Source organism: Bufo gargarizans, chromosome 1 (assembly GCF_014858855.1).
Source record: "Bufo gargarizans isolate SCDJY-AF-19 chromosome 1, ASM1485885v1, whole genome shotgun sequence".
In the NCBI taxonomy this organism is placed as follows: Eukaryota; Metazoa; Chordata; class Amphibia; order Anura; family Bufonidae; genus Bufo; species Bufo gargarizans.
The window spans coordinates 39,294,112-39,318,499 of NC_058080.1; the positions used below are offsets into that span (position 1 = coordinate 39,294,112).

General features: G+C 46.7%; 1 protein-coding gene across 8 annotated transcripts in view; it reads left to right on the forward strand.

The window, feature by feature from the left end:
* The window catches only part of CTBP1 (C-terminal binding protein 1), a 291,924-nt gene that overhangs the window by 241,882 nt on the left and 25,654 nt on the right, over positions 1–24,388 (forward strand). For all 8 annotated transcript variants that reach the window (XM_044294954.1, XM_044294936.1, XM_044294982.1 and 5 more), the window contains 2 exons: positions 15,293–15,437; positions 16,836–17,042. In XM_044294954.1, the coding sequence (XP_044150889.1) occupies positions 15,293–15,437; positions 16,836–17,042 (352 nt within the window). The remainder of the gene's footprint in view (positions 1–15,292; positions 15,438–16,835; positions 17,043–24,388) is intronic.

Below are 24,388 nucleotides of genomic sequence, written 5' to 3' on the forward strand. Positions count from 1 at the left end.
ATCACTAATGACGAGACTGTTCCAGCCTGTAGCAGTACACCACTGCAAACGAAAGCGATGGTGGCTGGCAGGATATGAAATGGGTGTCATGACACCAAATTTCCTTCTGCTAAGCGCCTGGAAATGGTCCAGGCAGAGACAGGGGTGTAATGAAGGTGTTACATGTGTCTGGATGGTGGACAACGAAACTATGGAGCTGCTCGTGCTTGTCAGCAGATCAAATGATCCTGTCTACTGGTGGTCTGTCTGGGCAGTTTACCATGTGTCCTCGCGTAACCATTGATCCCAAAACCTACTAACAGCTAGGTCAGAATAGGGTTGGACGATATCAAAAATATTCCCACGATAACGATATTAAGAAATTTATCGCGATAAATGCCCATTTAGAAGAAAAAAACACTTGGGGCCACAAGGAGACATTACACTGTATGGGGGCAGCCACAAGAAGACACTATACTGTATGGGGGCAGCCACAAGGAGACGTTACACTGTATGGGGGCAGCCACAAAAAGACACTATACTGTATGGGGGCAGCCACAAGGAGACGTTATACTGTATGGGGGCAGCCACAAGGAGACGTTATACTGTATGGGGCAGCCACAAGGAGACGTTACACTGTATGGGAGCAGCCACAAGGAGACGTTATACTGTATGGGAGCAGCCACAAGGAGACATTATACTGTATGGGGGCAGCCACAAGGAGACGTTACACTGTATGGGGGCAGCCACAAGGAGACGTTACACTGTATGGGGGCAGCCACAAGGAGACGTTATACTGTATGGGGGCAGCCACAAGGAGACGTTATACTGTATGGGGGCAGCCACAAGGAGACATTACACTGTATGGGGGCAGCCACAAGGAGACGTTACACTGTATGGGGGCAGCCACAAGGAGACATTATACTGTATGGGGGAAACCACAAGGAGACGTTATACTGTATGGGGCAGCCACAAGGAGACGTTATACTGTATGGGGCAGCCACAAGGAGACGTTATACTGTATGGGGGCAGCCACAAGGAGACATTATACTGTATGGGGGAAACCACAAGGAGACGTTATACTGTATGAGAACAGCCACAAGGAGACGTTATACTGTATGGGGCAGCCACAAGGAGACGTTATACTGTATGAGAACAGCCACAAGGAGACGTTATACTGTATGGGGGAAACCACAAGGAGACGTTATACTGTATGGGGGCAGCCACAAGGAGACGTTATACTGTATGGGGGCAGCCACAAGGAGATGTTATACTGTATGGGGCAGCCACAAGGAGACGTTATACTGTATGGGGGCAGCCACAAGGAGACGTTATACTGTATGAGAACAGCCACAAGGAGATGTTATACTGTATGGGGCAGCCACAAGGAGACGTTATACTGTATGGGGGCAGCCACAAGGAGACGTTATACTGTATGGGGGCAGCCACAAGGAGACGTTATACTGTACGGGAATAGCCACACGGAGACGTTATACTGTATGGGAACAGCCACACGGAGACGTTATACTGTATGGGGGCAGCCACAAGGAAACATTATACTGTATGGGGCAGCCACAAGGAAACGTTATACTGTATGGGAACAGCCACAAGGAGACATTATACTGTATGGGAACAGCCACAAGGAGACGTTATGCTGTATGGGAACAGCCACAAGGAGACGTTATACTGTATGGGCCAGCCACAAGGAGACATTATACTGTATGGGAACAGCCACAAGGAGACGTTATACTGTATGGGAACAGCCACAAGGAGACGTTATACTGTATGGGGGCAGCCACAAGGAGACGTTATACTGTATGGGGGCAGCCACAAGGAGACGTTATACTGTATGGGGGCAGCCACAAGGAGACGTTATACTGTATGGGGGCAGCCACAAGGAGACGTTATACTGTATGGGGCAGCCACAAGGAGACGTTATACTGTATGGGGCAGCCACAAGGAGACATTACACTGTATGGGGGCAGCCACAAGGAGACGTTATACTGTATGGGGCAGCCACAAGGAGACGTTATACTGTATGAGAACAGCCACAAGGAGACGTTATACTGTATGGGGGAAACCACAAGGAGACGTTATACTGTATGGGGGCAGCCACAAGGAGACGTTATACTGTATGAGAACAGCCACAAGGAGATGTTATACTGTATGGGGCAGCCACAAGGAGACGTTATACTGTATGGGGGCAGCCACAAGGAGACGTTATACTGTATGGGGGCAGCCACAAGGAGACATTACACTGTATGGGGGCAGCCACAAGGAGACATTACACTGTATGGGGGCAGCCACAAGGAGACGTTATACTGTATGAGAACAGCCACAAGGAGACGTTACACTGTATGGGGGCAGCCACAAGGAGACGTTACACTGTACGGGAATAGCCACAAGGAGACGTTATACTGTATGAGAACAGCCACAAGGTGACGTTATACTGTATGGGGGCAGCCACAAGGAGACATTACACTGTATGGGGGCAGCCACAAGGAGACGTTATACTGTATGGGAACAGCCACACGGAGACGTTATACTGTATGGGAACAGCCACAAGGAGACGTTATACTGTATGGGGGCAGCCACAAGGAGACATTACACTGTATGGGGGCAGCCACAAGGAGACGTTATACTGTATGAGAACAGCCACAAGGAGACGTTATACTGTATGGGGGCAGCCACAAGGAGACGTTACACTGTACGGGAATAGCCACAAGGAGACGTTATACTGTATGAGAACAGCCACAAGGTGACGTTATACTGTATGGGGGCAGCCACAAGGAGACATTACACTGTATGGGGGCAGCCACAAGGAGACGTTATACTGTATGGGAACAGCCACACGGAGACGTTATACTGTATGGGGGCAGCCACAAGGAGACGTTATACTGTATGGGGGCAGCCACAAGGAGACGTTACACTGTATGGGGGCAGCCACAAGGAGACGTTATACTGTATGGGGGCAGCCACAAGGAGACGTTACACTGTATGGGGGCAGCCACAAGGAGACGTTATACTGTATGGGAACAGCCACAAGGAGACGTTATACTGTATGGGGGCAGCCACAAGGAGACGTTATACTGTATGGGGACAGCCACAAGGAGACGTTACACTGTATGGGGGCAGCCACAAGGAAACGTTACACTGTATGGGGGAAGCCACAAGGAGACGTTACACTGTATGGGGGCAGCCACAAGGAGACACTATACTGTATGGGGGCAGCCACAAGGAGACGTTACACTGTATGGGGGAAGCCACAAGGAGACGTTATACTGTATGGGAACAGCCACAAGGAGACGTTACACTGTATGGGGGCAGCCACAAGAAGACACTATACTGTATGGGGGCAGCCACAAGGAGACGTTATACTGTATGGGGCAGCCACAAGGAGACGTTACACTGTATGGGAGCAGCCACAAGGAGACGTTATACTGTATGGGGGCAGCCACAAGGAGACGTTATACTGTATGGGGGCAGCCACAAGGAGACATTATACTGTATGGGGGCAGCCACAAGGAGACGTTAAACTGTATGGGGCCAGCCACAAGGAGACGTTATACTGTATGAGAACAGCCACAAGGAGATGTTATACTGTATGGGGGCAGCCACAAGGAGACGTTACACTGTACGGGAATAGCCACAAGGAGACGTTATACTGTATGAGAACAGCCACAAGGAGACGTTATACTGTATGGGAACAGCCACACGGAGACGTTATACTGTATGGGGGCAGCCACAAGGAGACGTTGTACTGTATGGGCCAGCCATAAGGAGACGTTGTACTGTATAGGCCAGCCACAAGGAGACGTTGTACTGTATGGGAACAGCCACAAGGAGACGTTGTACTGTATGGGAACAGCCACAAGGAGACGTTACACTGTATGGGGGCAGCCACAAGGAGACATTATACTGTATGGGGGCAGCCACAAGGAAACGTTATACTGTATGGAGGCAGCCACAAGAAGACACTATACTGTATGGGGGCAGCCACAAGGAGACTGTACACTGTATGGGGCCAGCCACAAGGAGACGTTATACTGTATGGGGCCAGCCACAAGGAGACGTTATACTGTATGGGGGCAGCCACAAGGAGACGTTATACTGTATGGGGGAAGCAACAAGGAGACGTTATACTGTATGAGAACAGCCACAAGGAGACGTTATACTGTATGGGGGCATCCACAAGGAGACTTTATACTGTATGGGGCCAGCCACAAGGAGACTTTATACTGTATGGGGCCAGCCACAAGGAGACGTTATACTGTATCAGAACAGCCACAAGGAGACGTTATACTGTATGGGGGCAGCCACAAGGAGACGTTATATTGTATGGGGCGGCCACAAGGAGACGTTATACTGTATGGGGGCAGACACAAGGAGACGTTATACTGTATGGGGGCAGCCACAAGGAGACGTTATTCTGTATGGGGGCAGCCACAAGGAGACGTTATACTTTATGGGGGCAGCCACAAGGAGACCTTATACTGTATGGGGGCAGCCACAAGGAGATGTTCCACTGTATGGGGGCAGCCACAAGGAGACCATATACTGTATGGGGGCAGCCACAAGGAGACGTTATACTGTATGAGAACAGCCACACGGAGACGTTATACTGTATGGGGGCAGCCACAAGGAGACGTTGTACTGTATGGGGGCAGCCACAAGGAGACGTTGTACTGTATGGGGGCAGCCACAAGGAGACGTTGTACTGTATGGGGGCAGCCACAAGGAGACGTTATACTGTATGGGAACAGCCACACGGAGACGTTATACTGTATGGGGGCAGCCACAAGGAGACGTTATACTGTATGGGGGCAGCCACAAGGAGACGTTACACTGTATGGGGGCAGCCACAAGGAGACGTTACACTGTATGGGGGCAGCCACAAGGAGACGTTATACTGTATGAGAGCAGCCACAAGGAGACGTTACACTGTATGGGGGCAGCCACAAGGAGACGTTATACTGTATGGGGGCAGCCACAAGGAGACGTTATACTGTATGGGGGCAGCCACAAGGAGACGTTATACTGTATGGGGGCAGCCACAAGGAGACGTTATACTGTATGGGGGCAGCCACAAGGAGACGTTATACTGTATGGGGCAGCCACAAGGAGACGTTACACTGTATGGGGGCAGCCACAAGGAGACGTTACACTGTATGGGGGCAGCCACAAGGAAACGTTACACTGTATGGGGGAAGCCACAAGGAGACGTTATACTGTATGGGGGCAGCCACAAGGAGACGTTACACTGTATGGGGGCAGCCACAAGGAGACACTATACTGTATGGGGGCAGCCACAAGGAGACGGTACACTGTATGGGGGCAGCCACAAGGAAACGTTACACTGTATGGGAACAGCCACAAGGAGACATTAATTGTTATACTTTTTATATGTCATTTTTCACCATTTCGGTTATCTGTAACTAGTCGATTGACTTCTAGTAACAACAAAATCATTACAGGGTTAATTCTGTACCAGAACGAGTGGTTTTAATCTTGTGTATCATCTCCTACTAGAAGGTGTATTGCAGGCTGTAAGCGGAAGTGTTGGTGGCGCTCCTGTCCTGTCCTGCGCCGCCTCGTCTGTCATCTGATTCAGACGTCAGTGGGCGGAGACTGCATTATGGGAGCCTGCATGGAGGAGCCGGGGTAGTCGCTGCGGGCAGCAATTGGTATGAAATCATGCTGGGGTGGGCGGCTGCGGACGCAGATTTTGAAGGGATCAGTGCACATGTCACAAAATACAGCGGTAACTAGGAAACAGCGATATCGCAGTTTTTTTAATACCGCGGTATATCGTGATACCGGTATATGGCCTAACCCTAGGACAGAACGGCCTTGATGGTGAGTCAAAATGACCATCCTCTCAAAATCTGTCAACTGTGCAAAATGAGTGTGTCGTGAAGGCACGTCGAGCAGTCAACGATCTCTCACAAAAAGGTACACTACCCAAAAGTATCCTCTGAGTCTTTTTATAGGGCACTAAGGGAAGCCGTTTTACGCTGTATTGTGGCATGAGCCAATGAGACCACACCTGTAATCAATGCCCGAGACATAAGTGCACGTCGAGTTTTGCAGCAATCTGACATTTCTATCTGGGTGCGGTATATTTTTTGTCAGTGTGTGTACGTACAGGTCTAGTCTTGGTTCCTGTCATTGTGAAGCTCTTCGCACTCTTTATAGAGCCTTTTGTCAGAGGTGTTAAGGTTTCTCAATGTATACAGTGACTTTACATACAGTACCACTGTGACTGTAGACATACAGTGACATATGTCTCCGAATGGCCGCAGCTTAGGCCCATTGTGTAGGAAAGTCGTCTGTTGCACATATATGTACCGTCAAAAATATATCAGCCTGATGGAGCCCAGGAGGCCATTTTTGACCCTGTGGGGTGAATGGAGTCCTGTGGATAATTTTGATGTATACAGTGAGAGCATTAAATGCAGGGCACAGATGCACGACGCACTACTGCACCTTGTGTGTACGGACCAGTACAGGATTGCACAGGACGTTCGTGGTCTCAACAGGGCAGTTTTTTTTTTATAGAAAATGAGATCCTATGCCAAAAAACAAAGTAGGGCCCATGTTTGCAATTTTTAGTCAGTTGGTCTTGTCATTTCAACCTACACAAAGTCACCATATTGTGCCGGGTAACTGTGCAGCCCACATAATATCGCCATATAGTGCTGCAATAATAAGCAGTAACACAGAATACTTATGGAAATAGCCTATATAATAATGTTATATAATTCCCATATTTAAAGGGGTTATCCAACCCCTATAGTGACCCCCATAATGCCCGGGCACCTCATATAGATTATACTTGCCCCGCTCTCCGGCACCCGCGTCTCTCCTGATCCCTGCATGGCCACCATTCCATTTCCCTGTCACGCGCATCAAAATATCCCGCAATGGGGTGGGGGGTTTTGAGGTTGGGGGCCATCCCTGTCGCGGCCTGCCCCCCATTCACCGGATGTTGATCCACGAGACGGGGAGTTGCAGTGGCGGCTGTGTGGGCATCAGGAGCGATGCGGGTGCCAGGGAGTTGGGTAAGTATTACCTATATGAGGGGCCTTTATAAGGGTTGGATAACCCCGTTGATTCCTAAATAATACTAGCTGGTATTAGTTTGCTCCTGGGGTCACAGTGCAGTTTTTGGAGCTATGTCCTGTATCGAATCATCCACCTGTGTGTCCGTCACATGACCAGGAGTGAATTTTATGGTCCACTAGATGTAAACAATAAAGATTCCTGTTAAAGGTGTTGTCCAAGTTATACTCGGGCAACCCCTTTAAAATGCCTAAAATTACAAATGAATTGATACTTGCCCATTTTCTCCGCTCATTCTTTCTGCGCTTCGCTCCTGTCCTCACCGCTGCGTTGTTTTTTTTTTGTGACCTGTGTGCATGGAACGCCACCACTGCCACCGATCAGTGTCCTCAGCAGAGATGTCCCATGCATGGCAGAGGCCAGCGATTGGCTGCAGAGGTAACCTGTGCACAGAGCATTACTTCCACAGCCGATTACTGGTCTGAGGCCAGCGATTGGCATCAGAGGTGCCCTGTGCAGAGAGCATCACTACTGCAGCTGATCACTGGTGTCAGCAGAGATGTCCCGTGCGTGGCTGAGGCCAGCGATCGGCTGCAGAGGTAGCCTGTGCACGGAGCATCACTTCCACAGCCGATTACTGGTCTGAGGCCAGCGATTGGCATCAGAGGTGCCCTGTGCAGAGAGCATCATTACTGCAGCTGATCGCTGGTGTCAGCAGAGATGTCCCGTGCGTGGCTGAGGCCAGCGATCGGCTGCAGAGGTAGCCTGTGCACGGAGCATCACTTCCACAGCCGATTACTGGTCTGAGGTCAGCGATTGGCATCACAGGTAACCTGTGCCCTGTGCAGAGAGCATCACTACTGCAGCTGATCACTGGTGTCAGCAGAGATGTCCCGTGCGTGGCTGAGGCTAGCGATCGGCTGCAGAGGTAGCCTGTGCACGGAGCATCACTGCTGCTGCCAGAAAAACCCAGACCAGCTGTGAGGACCGGAGCACATTGCAGGAGGTTGCTGAAGGGAAACCGGGGGAGTATACATTCATTTGTTGTTTTAGCCAGTTTAAAGGGGTAGCCTGAGTTCTTATGACAACAAGCAGAGATCTTTACAATTGTGAATAATTTTTACACTTGTATTCAGTTCTACTCTTTACATTGTGCATAGAATAAACTTTACTTGCTGTAAGCGGGCCCCCCCCCCCCCCATTTTTTAAATAAGAAGCTGCATTTTCCAAGGGAACACATTAACTTCCCCTTGTACTTGAGAAGTTGGGTAATGAACAAGTACAAATGACACATGACGTTTTTTGCTTTTGTAAAGGTCATTCGGGAGAACACAGGCTCGTCACACCGGCGGATCTAGGAAACCCCCTAGAACTTTCCATTCTAATCCCGCTCTGGTTCCACCGGCTTTAGAGCTGAGCCCCGAGCGGAGGCCATCGGTGCGGAGCAGACTGCACTGCAAGTAGTCTCACTTGTAAAGTAATGGCTGATGTTTTTTTAAGACCCCAGTCTAAATAAAATAAAAAATGTTGGACTAAATTACATTCCCGTTAATAAATTTGATGCGTTACCGTGCGACACACACCTTTTATTTTTCTTAATCTGTTTTCATTTTGTAAAATAAATAAAAATTCTATGTCCTGAACATGATTATGGGGGCGGCCATCTTGCCTGAGCTATTGTTAATAGAGAGATGCTTTACAGCAGCCCCATGCTCCACAGACATAATGGTCTGGCTGGGACCTCGTTGACTTCTAAGGGAGAGCTTTTTAGGCATGCTCTGTGACCTGTGCGGAGGTCAGGAGGGAGCAGATAAGCTGCGATATCGCCTATTGTGAATGATGGATCCTGCGTTATCTATATAAAGGTGATAAAGGTGTAATCCTGCCTGTAATGATAATGAGAAGACTGCTAAAAAACGATCTGTACAGACCAAGAAGCGGCCGCTATTATTAAGCCTAGTGGCCAGTGCGAAAATTGCAGTATTTTTTATTTTTTTTATATAAAGTTAAATATAACCTTTCCAAAAATATATGTGTGTGTGTATATAGCCTGCAAATTCCAGTCCGCAATGCACAGACACCGGCCGTACGGCTGCCATATGTGAACGTGGACCCATGTCCGCACCGCCTAAAAGTAGTGTACGTGCTACTTTTTTGCAGTGTGGAGGCACGGACAGGTTCGCGGTTCCATGCCTCCGTTCAGCACCACACCTTCCTGAATCGGTGAAAAACGGTCGGGCCTGTATATTGCAGACCCCCCGCTATTTGTAGGCCTCAATAAGGGCACGGCCGACGTTCACGTGTATGAGCCGTAAGAATGGCAGTGGAGCGTAATAGGTCTGTCTGTAGAAAGAAGTTCATGAATGATTATATATATTTTTATTTTATATATTTATTTATTTATTTTTTAATACTCAGACCAGACGGAAATTCCTATTTTTTTCTCTACTCTATTTTTTTTTTTTCTGGACATACGTAATTAGGCTACATTCACACGTCAGTATTTTCCTATATCCCGATTTTCGGTCCGTTTTTTGCGGATCCGTTGTTCCTGAAAATGTTTCCGCATGTCATATGTTTTTTGCGCATCCGCAAAAAACGGAAACATGTATAAAGTTCAATAATCAAATAAAGTTGTTTGGATTTCTTTGAAAAAAAATTGAAAAAAATAATAATAATTTGTTATGTGTTTCCAGGAACGGATTCCGCATAAAACGGATAACATACGGAATGACATCCGAATGTCTTCCGTTTTTTGCGGATCCATTGACTTTGTATTGTACCAGGATCCGAATTTTGCGGACAAGAATAGGACATGTTTTATATTTAAACGGACATGCGGAACGGAACAACGGAAACGGACAGCACACATTGTGCTGTCCGATTTTTTTCCAGGACCCATTGAAAATGAATGTGTCCAGATCTGGTCCTGATCTGTTCCGCAAAAAACGGAACAGATCAGGAAAGAAAAAACGGACGTGTGAATGGACCCTTAAGGGGGTGGCCATCTTGCCTGAGTTGCTGTTGAAAGCAGTCAGATAAACTTTACAGCAGCATCATAGACATAGGAACATGTAGTCTGGAGATGACTTAACCTGTAGAGTGCTGTGTGACCTGAGCAGAGGTCATTGTGCAGGGAGGGGGAGTGAGTGAGCAGTGACCATCACCTGTTGTAAATGGTGGATCCTGTGTAATCCTGCTACATCTGTCACTGCTGTAGGATGAAGGATAATGACTTAAAGTGCAAATCCTGCTTTGATTGCACAGGCAGGGCATTTTATAAGGGATTATTTATAGCCAAACCCCATTCAAAAAGCATTTCCATGTTTCCCACTCTCGGCTGTCCAGGAAAGGGTTAATGCTACCAAAAGATGGTTCTCAGATTTACTCAATACGACTAATCTTCTATTAAAAGTTCCCCAAAATCGCCCGCAGCATGTTCTATCTCACCTGATCCTGGTTCACTTCAATGTAACTAGAAGTTTGCAGAATACAGATGTAGCAGAGCTGAAAAGGCTTATCTGCACATTGGTTTACTAGAAGACTGCGTGTAGCCATAACACAGATAACTCCTTGTAATCCTTTGTGCTGAATGAGAAACCCAACTCTGCTACATCTCTGCTTGTGTCTCCACTCGGATTTTCTCCCTGCCCGACCAGTATTTAACGCTGCCACCAGATTTCATCTTTTGAGTACAGATCACAGAGCATTTGAGGATAATGGGAAACCCCAGAGCTGCTAATAATGCGCCCGCAGAGCCGATTGTGTCTGACCGGTGTTTGCAAATAAGAGCGCAGCAACATGTTGCAGCCATTTAGGCCCAGCCAGCGCTGGAAATCTCTTCAGCGGGAGGGAGAGCGCGTAGATGATGACTGCGCCTGATCGGCTTCTATTATGTGAAATGCTGCGGTTACGTAACACGGGCCCCCTCCGTCCGCCTACATTATTGGCCTTGAGGGCCAGGGTGTCTGATAAAATTAGGAAGTTCAATGCGTAGGATGTGAGCTAGTGGCAAATATGCTGTCCATGTCTGGATCCTGAGTTACATCCTGTATTATACTCCAGAGCTGCACTCACTGTGTACATACATTACATTGCTTATCCTGTACTGATCCTGAGTTATATCCTGTATTATACTCCAGAGCTGCACTCACTATTCTGCTGGTGAAGTCACTGTGTACATACATTACATTACTTATCCTGTACTGATCCTGAGTTACATCCTGTATTATACTCCAAAGCTGCACTCGCTATTCTGCTGGTGGAGTCACTGTGTATATACATTACATTACTTATCCTGTACTGATCCTGAGTTATATCCTGTATTATATTCCAGAGCTGCACTCACTATTCTGCTGGTGGAGTCACTGTGTACATACATTACATTACGTATCCTGTACTGATCCTGAGTTACATCCTGTATTTTACTCCAGAGCTGCACTCAATATACTGCTGGTGGAGTCACTGTGTACATACATTACATTACGTATCCTGTACTGATCCTGAGTTATATCCTGTATTATACCCCAGAGCTGCACTCGCTATTCTGCTTGTGGAGTCACTATAACAGGATGTAACTCGGGATCAGTACAGGATAAGTAATGTAATGTATGTACACAGTGACTGCACCAGCAGAATAGTGAGTACAGCTCTGGAGTATAATACAGGATAAGTAATGTAATGTATGTACACAGTGACTGCACCAGCAGAACAGTGAGTGCAGCTCTGGAGTATAATACAGGATGTAACTCAGGATCAGTACAGGATAAGTAATGTAATGTATGTACACAGTGACTCCACCAGCAGAATAGTGAATGCAGCTCTAGGGTATAATACAGGATATAACTCAGGATCGGTACAGGATAAGGGTCCATTCACACATCCGCAATTTCGTTCCGCACTTTGTGGAACGGAATTGCGGACCCATTCATTTCTATGGGGCCGCACGATGTGCGGCCCGGCTCTGGAAATGTGGACCCACACTTCCGGGTCTGTATTTCCGTTCCTGAAAAAAGTAGAACATGTCCTATTCTTGTCCGCAATTGCGGACAAGTATAGGCATATTCTAATAGTGCCGGCGATGTGCGGTCCGCAAAATGCGGAACACACATTGCTGTGTTCGTGTTTTGCGGATCCGTGTATCCGCAAAACACGTTACGGACGTGTGAATGGACTCTAAGGCTACTTTCACACTGGCGTTTTGGCTTTCCGCTTGTGAGATCCGTTCAGGGCTCTCACAAGCGGTCCAAAACGGATCCGTTTTCCCCTAATGCATTCTGAATGGAAAAGGATCCGCTCAGAATGCATCAGTTCCGTCTCCATTCAGCTTTGGAGGCGGACACCAAAACGCTGCTTGCAGCTGAGCCAAACGGATCCATCCTGACACACAATGTAAGTCGATGAGGACGGATCCGTTTTCTATGACACAATATAGCACAATAGAAAACGGATCCGTTCTGAACGCATGCATGCGGTTGTATTATCTCAACGGATGCGTTTGTGCAGATCCATGACGGATGTGTGAAAGTAGCCTAAGTAATGTATGTCCACAGTGACTGCACCAGCAGAATAGTGAGTGCAGCTCTGGAGTATAATACAGGATGTAACTCGGGATCAGTACAGGATAAGTAATGCAATGTACACAGTGACTCCACCAGCTGAATAGCGAGTGCAGCTCTGGAGTATAACACAGGATGTAACTCGGGATCAGTACAGGATAAGTAATGTATGTACACAGTGACTCCACCAGCTGAATAGTGAGTGCAGCTCTGGAGTATAATATAGGATATAACTCAAGATCAGTACAGGATAAGTAATGTAATGTATGTACACAGTGACTGCACCAGCAGATTAGTGAGTGCAGCTCTGGAGTATAATACAGGATATAACTTAGAGTTGAATGGTTATAATGTGCTGGTGGAGTCAATGTGTACATACATTACTCATCCTGTACTGATCCTGAATTACACCCTGTATTATACTCCAGAGCTGTACTCACTATTCTGCTGGCAGAGTCACTATTACAGGTTGTAACTCAGGATCAGTACAGGATAAGTAATGTAATGTATGTACACAGTGGCTGCACCAGCAGAATAGTGAGTGCTGCTCTGGAGTATAATACAGGATGTAACTCAGAGTTGAATGGTTATAATGTTGACTAGAGTGTGCTCATGAACACATTGAGAGCCTACAACCTCCATGTAGATGGCGTCTGGTCCCAGGGCTGGGGCAGGACGCTGCTATTTTGACTGCTGAATTGCAATGATGACAGTGAGAAAAAAGACTGATGGTCCTCAGGCACTTCATACAGTATATGGCGGTCCCCTGTTACGTGACGGGGCTGGGGACACCCATTGATTTTGTTACAGGATAGACGCAGCATGAATGCTGTTCCTTCGCTGCTGTGAGGAACTCGTGAGATGTCTTCTTGCAGCAAGTCCTACTATTCTCCAGTGGCCAGTCAGTGCTGAATGAATGTACACCAATCTGCGACTCTCCAGCTGTTGGAAAACTATGACTCCCATCATGCCCTGATAGCCACAGGTTATAGACCATAGTGATTTTTTTTTTTCTAATGTTTTCCTAATGTAAAATGGTGTATTTTTTTGTGTTTTTACACTTGTCAAGCTTACTGCTCCCCTAAGGGACCTGGGTGCAGGTGCGGCTGGTATTCTCTCTAGTCTTGGGGGCTCAGGTGTCCACTCTTCCCCTTCCTGCTTTCTCCTTCTCCTCCCCTTTCAATTAATGTATATCCACCGAGACCTATAATCCCACCCTGCTCGGGGAAGGGGGATAGAAACCCAAATTGAAGTGCCCCTCCGGTCTGTCACCATTTTTGCTTCTGAGCCGGTTGAGCTGTTATTGCTGCGCTGGTGATAAGAAAATCCTCCTGCTTCAGCAATCCTTCCAGCAGTGATTATAGAGGACGTGAGGCAGACTGCCTAGAATTTCTATGCAAGCCTAGTGGAATGACATTATAGTAAAAGCCTGTGTCAGAGCCCTTTGCGTTAAGCCTAGGGTTGTGTATTTGCATAGCTGTAGGGTTGCGGGGGTGAGGGGTGCATAGTTTGAAGACTTCAAGCTCTTCTGGTTTATAAGAAGGTGCACTTAACCCTAGACTGTTTCTGGTCTGGTTTGGGTGCTGTTGCCTTACAAGATAGTCACCTGTAGGTGGCACTGTAGAGACGTTTTTCTTTCTTCTAGAGGAGAGCTAATTTGCATTTATTTTCCCAAGAAGCATTGCTTAGAGACTTAATACCAGATGCATCTCCTCAAGAAGAACAGGTACCTGGTGTAAAAAATGTTAGATCTTGTGGTCATTTGGAATGTCGCATAGATCCCACTCGTTGTGTTTCTGTACAGCAAGTCTACAGTGCTGTTTTGGAGCTTGCACATGTTGTCATGACTGCGCGGCGCCCAACATTGACTCCTTCTTTAGGACCTTCCATATCTATTCAATAAATACACTTGTGTAAATGACGTTTAACTTGAAATTTTAGGCACTGGTATAATTGAAGACCACTTGTACATGAGCTGAACCAGGGCGACCCAAACTATGAGGGGGGCAAGTGGGACAATAATCCCAGGACTTCTACCTCCCTTTCTCTACTATGAGGAGCAAACAAACTAGGAATCTCTTTTCTCAGGCACCGGAGCCATGGAGGAATGGAGATCTAACAGATCGGGATTTTTTGTGCCCTGTACAGCATTGTTTGCACCATTATTTGGGTCCTACATGATAGAATTATGTGGGCAGGCATTGAATGGCACTGTTGTTAGAGCTCTACGTGGTAGAACTGTTTGGCCAGGCAATTAATAACACTGTTATTTGGGTACATTTTGGCACTACATGTTAGAATTATGTGGGCAGGCATTGAATGGCACTGTTGGGCACTATGTAGTGGAACTATGTGGGCAGGCCTTGAATTGCTTTATTAGTTGGGCACTACATGGTGGAATTATGTGGGTGAGCACTGCGTAGTAGAACTATGTGGGCAGGCATGGAACTTCCTTATTAGTTGGGCATTACCTGGTAGGATTATGCGGGCAGGCATTGAATGGTACTGTCTAATTATGTGGGAGGGCATTGAATGGCACTGTATAACTATGTTATATTTTTGTACTTGTATTGTAATAAGGGGGGACCTCACGCAGTGCTTTGCCCCGGGTCCTCCACAATCCTTAGACTGATCCCCGGCCGCACCGTTATGAGGAGCAGTCAGTATAACGAGGTCCCTGTGTTTATTTTCAGGTACTTAACGAGGCAGTGGGCGCCTTGATGTATCACACGATCACTTTAACGCGAGAAGACTTGGAGAAGTTCAAGGCTCTTCGAATAATTGTCCGAATTGGGAGTGGGTTTGACAACATTGACATCAAGTCAGCCGGAGATCTAGGTATCAATTAGTCCTTTACTTTCATCAATTACAGTTCTGGAAGCCATGGGCCAAATTACCAGACATGCATTTTTAATAAAAAGAAGACTTGTCAAGTTAGGAGACCAACAAAACCTCTCAGTGAAGACTTCTATGGGAGTCACAGATGGGAGTCTTCAGCCAGGCAAAAACAAAAAAAATGGCCATTATTTGGAAGTTAAATTTTATTTTAAAAAATCCACGTTGTCGACTGAAAGAGTGTGCTTGGCTGACAGCTATCTGAAGTGTGTAGCCAGCAGTAGAGTTTTGTCACCCTAGGCTTTTATGACCTAAACTAGGAGATCCCAGCTTCCATACCCCTACAGATGGGATTTTATGGATACCTGTTATTTGAACCCCCCATAACGATACAGTGCCTCAGGCCAGTACTGACCTTCTCCTACCATCGAAAAAGTGTGCAAACCCCTTAAGGAATAGTGGTTCTTCAGAAACCGGTAAGTCCAGAAACAGACAGTGCTGAGTAATAAATGGCTTAAAAAGTCCTGGCTTTTTCTTTTTCGGCATGAATTTAACACAATTTTGTAAAAGGTTTACCTGATGGGGGACCAAAGCTAATGACCATTTTCTACTTGGCCAACTTTTCATCTATTTTTTTTTTTTTAACCTACCACATTTTTCACTCCATAAGACACACTGGACCATAAAATGCACCTAGAATATAGAGGAGGAAAATATTTTTCATCAAACCTCAGATCAGACCCCCAAGCACCATCAAACCTCTATATCAGACTCCCATTCCTCCCCTGATCAGACCCCCCATTCCTCCTCAGACGAGACCCCCAAGCTCCATCAGACCTCAGATCAGACCCCCAAGTTCCATTCTGTATCAGACCCCATTCCTCCTCAGACCTTAGATTAGACCCCCAAACTCCATCAGACAAAAAAAACGTACCTCTCCCTCTCTGGATCGCGTTGACACCTGCCGCTCGCTAATCTTATGCAGGCAAGAGCTGCACTGTGACCTGCCATCACACAGAATCACGTCATAGTGCACTACATTCTGATGCTGTACATAGTCAGGGCAGGTACAATTTAGCTCTCGGAAGAAGACGAGGGAGTGGGGAGTATAGCCAGGTGCAGCTGTACCCTCACTGCTCTCTGTGCATACTGATGATCCCTTAATGGAATCGCTCATTAGTATTCACTCCATAAGACGCACTGCTGTTTTCCTCACGCTTTTGCGTCTTATGGAGCGAAAAATACGGTAAATGATTATTCCAATCTTGGGCATAAATCTCTGATAGTTGAAGGTCGCAGTGACTTTACTGGGGTTACGACTCATCCAAAATGATTATTATGGTGTGTAGTAAGTACAAAACACTAACAGTCAGTCTTGTTATTACTTGACAATTCATCCAGGTATAGCAGTGTGCAACGTGCCAGCAGCGTCCGTAGAAGAGACGGCGGATTCTACATTGTGCCACATTCTGAACTTGTACAGGAGAACAACGTGGCTGCACCAAGCTTTACGAGAAGGCACAAGAGTCCAGAGCGTGGAGCAGATAAGAGAAGTTGCATCCGGTGCTGCTCGAATTCGGGGGGAGACCTTAGGCATTATAGGGCTGGGTAAGTTCCTCTTTTACATTGAACGTCATGCATGGGATCACGAGTATAAAAATGTGTTTTGCCCAAATTTTGACATGGATATTAAAGACTTTCTACCCAAATATTTTTAAAAAGTTGAGTTGCTACATACCAGCCAGCAGCAAAATTGACCCATGATCAGTTAGGACACATGTCGAGCTCAAGGCCCGCGGGCAGAATGTGGCCCACCACATCATTTTCTATGACCCATGAGAGTTGCAGTGTAAACTGGAAAGCAGCCAGTACTTGGCAGAGGGAGCAGAACCATCTTGCGTTCTGAGCTCCAACTGCTAAACGCCCCCTTGAAGGCAACCATAATGCTGATGAGGCCCTCAGTGAAAATGAGTTTAACAACCCTGTAGGGCTGAAACGATTACTCAAATTAATCGATTAACTTGACACAAAAAAATCCTCTAATCAATCGAATAGAATCGATGATTTGTTTGTGCCATGTGACCACAGAGTGTGAGTAAGAGCTTGCTATTACTCGCGCTCCGTGGTCACCCGCCTGCTCGCACAACGCTGCTTTGGATCCTGACGTACACACATCGTCAGGACGTTTTAGTTCACTGGCGCTGCAGCTGGGCACTGATGGCAGTGGAAGGGAGCTGGTGGCATTGGGGGAGGAGCTGATGGCAGTGGGAGGGGGTAGCAACTGATGACATGGGTGAGCTGGTGGCATTGGAGGGGGAGCTGATGGCAGTGGAGGGGAGCAACTGATGACATAAGGGAGCTGGTGGCATTGGAGGGAAAGCTGATGGCAGTGGGAGGGGGAGCAACTGATGACTTGGGGAGCTGGTGGCATTGGAGGGGGAGCTGTTGGCACTGGGTGGAGGAGAGCTGAAGGCACTAGGGGAGTATAGCTGATGGGTCTGGGGTGGGGGAGAGCTGAAGGCACTGGGGTGGGGGAGAGCTGAAGGCACTGGGGTGGGGGAGAGCTGAAGGCACTGGGGTGGGGGAGAGCTGATGAGACTGGGGTGGAGGAGAGCTGAAGGCACTGGGGTTGGGGAGAGCTGATGAGACTGGGGTGGGGGAGAGCTGAAGGCACTGAGGTGGGGGAGAGCTGAAGGCACTGGGGTGGGGGAGAGCTGATGAGACTGGGGTGGAGGAGAGCTGAAGGCACTGGGGTTGGGGAGAGCCGATGAGACTGGGGTGGGGGAGAGCTGATGGCACTGAGGTGGGGGAGAGCTGAAGGCACTGGGGTGGGGGAGAGCTGATGAGACTGGGGTGGAGGAGAGCTGAAGGCATCGGGGGAGTGGAGCTGATGAGACTGGGGTGGAGGAGAGCTGAAGGCATCGGGGGAGTGGAGCTGATGAGACTGGGGTGGAGGAGAGCTGAAGGCATCGGGGGAGTGGAGCTGATGGGACTGGGGTGGGGGAGAGCTAAAGGCACTGGGGGAGTGGAGCTGATGGGTCTGGGGTGGGGGAGAGCTGATGGCACTGGGGTGGGGGAGAGCTGAAGGCACTAGGGGAGTATAGCTGATGGGTCTGGGGTGGGGGAGAGCTGAAGTCACTGGGGGAACGGAGCTGATGGCACTGGGGAGAACTGATGCACTTGGGGGAATGAAGGGTGTTGGGGACTGATGGCAGGGGGTCTGAGTTTTTATAAAGAAAACCAGTCTATTAATTCATTTTTTCTTATTAGAGTACTCGATTAATCGGTAGAATACTCGATTACTAAAATAATTGTTTACTGCAGCCCTACACCCCTTGTTTTAGGACATGCAACTCTGTTGGGACTCATAACGACCATATGAACATGGTTCCTGTTCGAATCATCTCAGCAGGGTTTTATGACATCTCTCAATGTCTTCATTCCTCTCCTTTATCTTTGGCTGACCATGCAGGGGGTGGCAGGGTGGGCGCCTTCAGCTCTTCCACTTGTAATTGTTTGCTCATTTAGGTGGCACATGGGGAGTCTGCCATCTATTCAACTGCTCAAATCGCACCACCACAGGTCGCACACATAGTTCACAAATGGTATGTTGCTGCTCTGATGGTCCAAAAAAAATGAACTTTGAAGCCATATGCAATTGAGCTTGCAAGTGCCCAGGGGTGTTATCTATTGCTGCAAGTGCCCGGGCCCCCAGGCGTTACTCAGTGATAACTCCTCACCTGTCTGGCTGTAAGCCAGCCTAGTATGTTCCTGTCGCCTGGGGGCCCGGCAATCTGCAGCAATAGACAATGCCCCTGGGCACTTACAAGCTCATTTGCATATGGTTTCAAAGTCAGAGCAGCAGACAAAGCAATAAAAGGCACCATTTGTGAACTCTGCATGCGAGCTACAATGTGATTTCAGCAGTTTTACATAAACAAAGTACATGACACTCCCTTTAAGTTGAACATTAACCAAAACGACTAATTTTGACTATTTCTGCCATATAACGGCCATTAATTCATGTCATGTGTTTTAGTGCAAATGACCGATTCCCTCCGTGCCTGTCTCTCCAGCTTTATGATCTTTTGCCTAATTTAAGCTTTCTAGCTGTGTGACCACAATTAAAATGTTCATATTATCATGTTTTCAAATTAATGAGTAATACTTGTGAATACTGAATAGGTAAAAAAAAAAAACACTTTTTTTTTTCTTCTTTTTTATCTTCACACATTTGTGAATTGCATTTTATTTCATGCATTTTTTCACGTGGTTATTTTAGTGGAGGGAGGGCCCCTCCGTCAGAGGCTTATCACCCACTAGAACAAAGGGTCAGACATGTTGAAATCCGACATCCCCGATCTCTCTTTAAAGTCTAGGGACAGTCGTACATATTAGATAAGTCCATTTACATCTGCCTAAATTACCCATAAATGGCCAGGTTCACCCGGCACTCTGTTCCACTCAGCGTATCCGACACATATGCCGGCTTTTGGCCAGACAAAAATAATACACACTTTTTTCACCTGACCAAAAGCCGGCATATGTGCCCTAAAACAGCCGGATCCCATTATAGTGAATGGGAAATCGGCGGTGCGCGGCGGTATCCGGCTATGCCGAATACAGTGAACTCAAGCAGTATGTTCCTCTGACTGAGTTTACAACACAGATGTGAACGGGCCCTTACAATCTATGAGATAAAAAGTGCTAGTTTTGGACAGTGTTCCGGGCATCTTAACACAATGGGGCAGTAGATATAAAGCTGCATGAGCCGTCACCAGTCAATATCTGTAGAGCTTATGAGTGCATGGAGTGTGGTGAAAACTGATGGATGATGGAGCAGGATGGGGTTAAAGGGGTGGGGGGGGGGGTGAAAGGAGAAGAGTTTTATTCGGGGATGTGATGGGCCACTCTAACAAGATGTGGTTTTAGGGAGCGCCTAAAACTGTACGAGTTGGGAACAAACCTAATTTCTTAGGGTAGGGCATTCCAGAGAACTGGTGCAGCTCAGGAGAAGTCTTGGGAGACAGGAATGAGAGGTTCGAATTATTTTGGAAGTCAGTTGTAAGACATTTGCAGAGTTGAGAGCATGGGTAGGGTGGTAGACAGAGATGAGGGAGGAGATGTAGAGGGGTGCCGCACTGTGGAGAGCTTTGTGGGTGAGAACAAGCAGTTCAATCCTATACTGTATGGGAACCAGTGCAATGACTGGCACAGAGAGGAGGCATCGGAGTAGCGGTTAGACAGATAGTTGAGCCTGGTAGTTGCGTTTAGGATAGAGGAGAGAGTCTGGTGAGGGGGAGACCAGTTAGTAAGGGCTCATGCACGCAAACGTATTTTTGGTCCACATTAAATCCTCATTTTTTGCGGCTCAGATGTGGACCCATTCACTTCAATGTCCGCATCTGTATGTCCGTTCCATATAGAACATGTCCTAATCTTGTCCGCATTACGGACAAGGATAGGATTGTTCTTTTATGGGCCGGACGTTCCATTCCTCAAAATTCGGAATGTACATGGCTGGTATTCCGTGTTTAGCGGATCTGCAATTTGCGGACTACAAATCAGGCTATAGGTCTTGTGCACGAGCCCTAATCAAGTCGCATTTCAGTTTTTTCCTAAAGTAAGAAAAGGGCGGATTATAGAGATGTTTGGCGTAGGCAGCATGAGCAGGCGACGTGATTGAATATAGGGGTGAAGGAGACATCAGTGTCAAACATAACACCGGGCATGCTGCCTAGACGTCATGGTAGTGCCACACACTCTGAGGGAGAGATCAGGTATAGGTGGGTTAGTAGACGGGGAAAGACAAGAAGTAAAATTTTTGAGAGGTTCATTTTCAGATAGAGAGTGGTCATGATGTTAGAGACAGCGGACAGACAGTCACGGGTGTTCTGTAATACAGCCAGGGTGATGTCAGGTGATGAAGTGTATAGTTGGGTGTCATCAGCCTTGAGATGGTACTGAAAACCAAATCTACTGATAGTCTGTCCAGTAGGGGCTGTATAGAGAGAAAAGAGGATAGGACCTAGAACTGAACCCTGAGGAACCCCAACAGCAAGAGGGAGAGGGTAGGTAGAGCCAGAAAATTACGCCCTGAAGGAGGGGTCAAAGAGAGAAGAGAACCAGGAGAGAGTGGTGTCCTTTAGGCCAGTAGATTGGAGCATGTGTGAAGTGCTGCAGAGAGATCCAGAAGAATGAGTAGAGAGTAGTCACTGTTGCATTTAGCTGTCAGAAGGTCATTTGTCACTTTGGTGGCAGATTCTGTAGAACATGGATGTCAAACTCATGGCCCTCCAGATGTTGCAAAACTACAACTCCCATCATTCCCTGATAGCTGTAGTATGCCCAGGCATGATGGGAGTTGTAGTTTTGCAACAGCTGGAGGGCCACGAGTTTGACATCCCTGCTGTAAAATATAGAGTTTGGCGACCAGATTGTAAGGGGTTAAGGAGAGAGTTAAGGATGAGGTAGTGGATGAGATATAGACCAAGAATTCCAGTAGTTCTTGTTATCGTGGATCTGTTGTGGACTATAATAAAAATGTTAAAGTCAAGATTTTGTGGTGTAAAGCGTGGTTATTTTTATTGTAATGGTTAGTAGATGAGGACTCTTGTTAATTTGATCTTTTAAATTGGATGAATACTAATATCCTTCCAAATTAAAGGGGTTTTCCTGCCTGAAAAATTTTATTTTTTTTTGGCTTTTTTGTAACCTTAGTAGCCTAGATTTGATATGACTGCACCATTGAGAAGATTTCACTCTTTTTATGCTAAATTAGTGGCAAAAATTTGTCCGATTATGGCACGCAACACATTTGCGCCGTAATTCGCAACTTTTTGAGCTTCTGGTCTCTTTAAAAAAGTGATGTGAAAAGGGGCAGGGGCTGAGGGGACTGGGCCTCCACTGGCCTACTGAATTTACAATAATTTATGCCAGGTGTAAATTGTCGCTAAATATCTACTTCAGCTCCTAGCTGGCACTTTTTCAGGGGGCTTGTCCTTTCTGCTGCAGCTGGTGGCAATTAAAGGATGGAGCATGATGTATGTCAACCTCAGTGAGCAGGACAGAGAATTTAGAAAGAGGGCAAACAGCAGGTGGCGCTATACACATAGATTTCAGTGAATAACTCGGTGGCTATACAAAATTTTTAATTACATGCAATTATAAAAGTATTCAGATCCATGGATTGGTTTGAAAAATTTTGAATATTTTTCGTTATACGACCCCTTTAAGTGACAATCAGTTGCTTACACACAGCATATTCCTCATAAAGGGGCTTATTCTACAAACACCCTCTTGCCCCTGTATAGATGTATAGTCATAGCATCTACAGACATATGAGGCGCCACCTGTAGATGACACGGGGTGGGACACAAGATATGGCAGATGTTCCTTTCATTAAAAAAAAAAAAAAAAAAAAAAGCCCACGCTGACAGTCTTTCACCCTGGAGGTCATGGGCTCTTTAAGGCGACCAACGTGAACTCACAGGGGCGAGTTACTTTTCACCTACTTTCTCGCCTGGCACAGAATATTACGCCTTGGGCATAACTGCAAGTTTTATCTAAACTTTTTCCCTTCAATTTGAAGGAACAGCTTGGGCAATTTTCTCTGCTGCGGTCCAATTCCTGGGTCCAATGGAAATCATAGCATGTGCGTGAATAATGCAGTAGCCAAAACCTGTCAGGTCGGGTTCTGCATCTGCTTTTATTGGTGTCCAAGCTGTAATGGAAAATTTGGCACAACAAATTAAATCTGAACCGGGGAGTTTGACGCTGCCAAGTTTCAACAGCAACCGTCTTGATGCCTATTCTACAGCACTAACTAGATATTTCATGTTGCCAGCACATCGGGAAAAACACAAATTAAACTGAAAATTAGAGATTAAAAAAAAAAATGTGAATATTTTTTTTTTTTTGAGTTTTCACTTCAGTATCCATCACTCCATGTGTATAGAGTGCAGCTCTGGAGTATAATACAGGATATAACTCAGCATCAGTATAGGATAAGTAATGTAATGTATGAACACAGTGACTGCACCAGCAGAATAGTGAGTGCAGCTCTGGAGTATAATACAGGATGTAACTCAATGATTTTCCTAGTCTACGACGTAAAGTCATAGTTTTATTAAAGACACGGAGGCGAGTATTGCTCATATTGCTTTCTCCTTCTTTACTGTCCACCAATAGCAGCAAAGAGAAAAAATTTACATACAGGAAATAACCATAGAAACCACGGTCCCTCCCCTATGGCCCCTATATTAGGCCGCTCTTCCTCTGACGAAAAAACTCCAACTGTAACCAACTAGCCAACCTGGCCAAACTGTGGTAAAGGCATCAACCGGGAGCACTGCTTCTGATCCTGGATAGCTTTTCAACCTGAAAAAGAGAGCAGATCATAGACCCAGGTGAAACAAACACGTCAGGACCAAGCACGTCCGGAATCCCTCTACTCAAAACGACACATTAGGGATTAAAGGACTGAAAACAATATTACTCTCAATAAATAATATATATGATAACTGTTAATATAATAACAATAATGACAATGAATATAATAACAATCATAACGAGATGAACCTACAAAGATGTAAATAATGCAAAGACCCCTGTAAGAAAAACACAGAGAAAAGACGCAAGGGAGGGAAAAGGGCGGGCAATACTCGCCTCCGTGTCTTTAATAAAACTATGACTTTACGTCGTAGACTAGGAAAATCATTGAGTTTTACAGCAAGACACGGAGGCTCATATTGCAAGTTCAAAGCCTCTCTACAATAGAAGCAAACAAATGAGCCTGAGGACGAAAATAGAATTCTCTGAACGTGGTGACATTGGACCAATCTGCCAGGCGCATCACATCCTCCAATCTGGCCCCTGAAACCGCCAAGGCGGTGGCAGAAGCACTCCGCGCAGAATGGGCAGTGAAAACGGAAGTGTCGACACCCGCCAGAGCC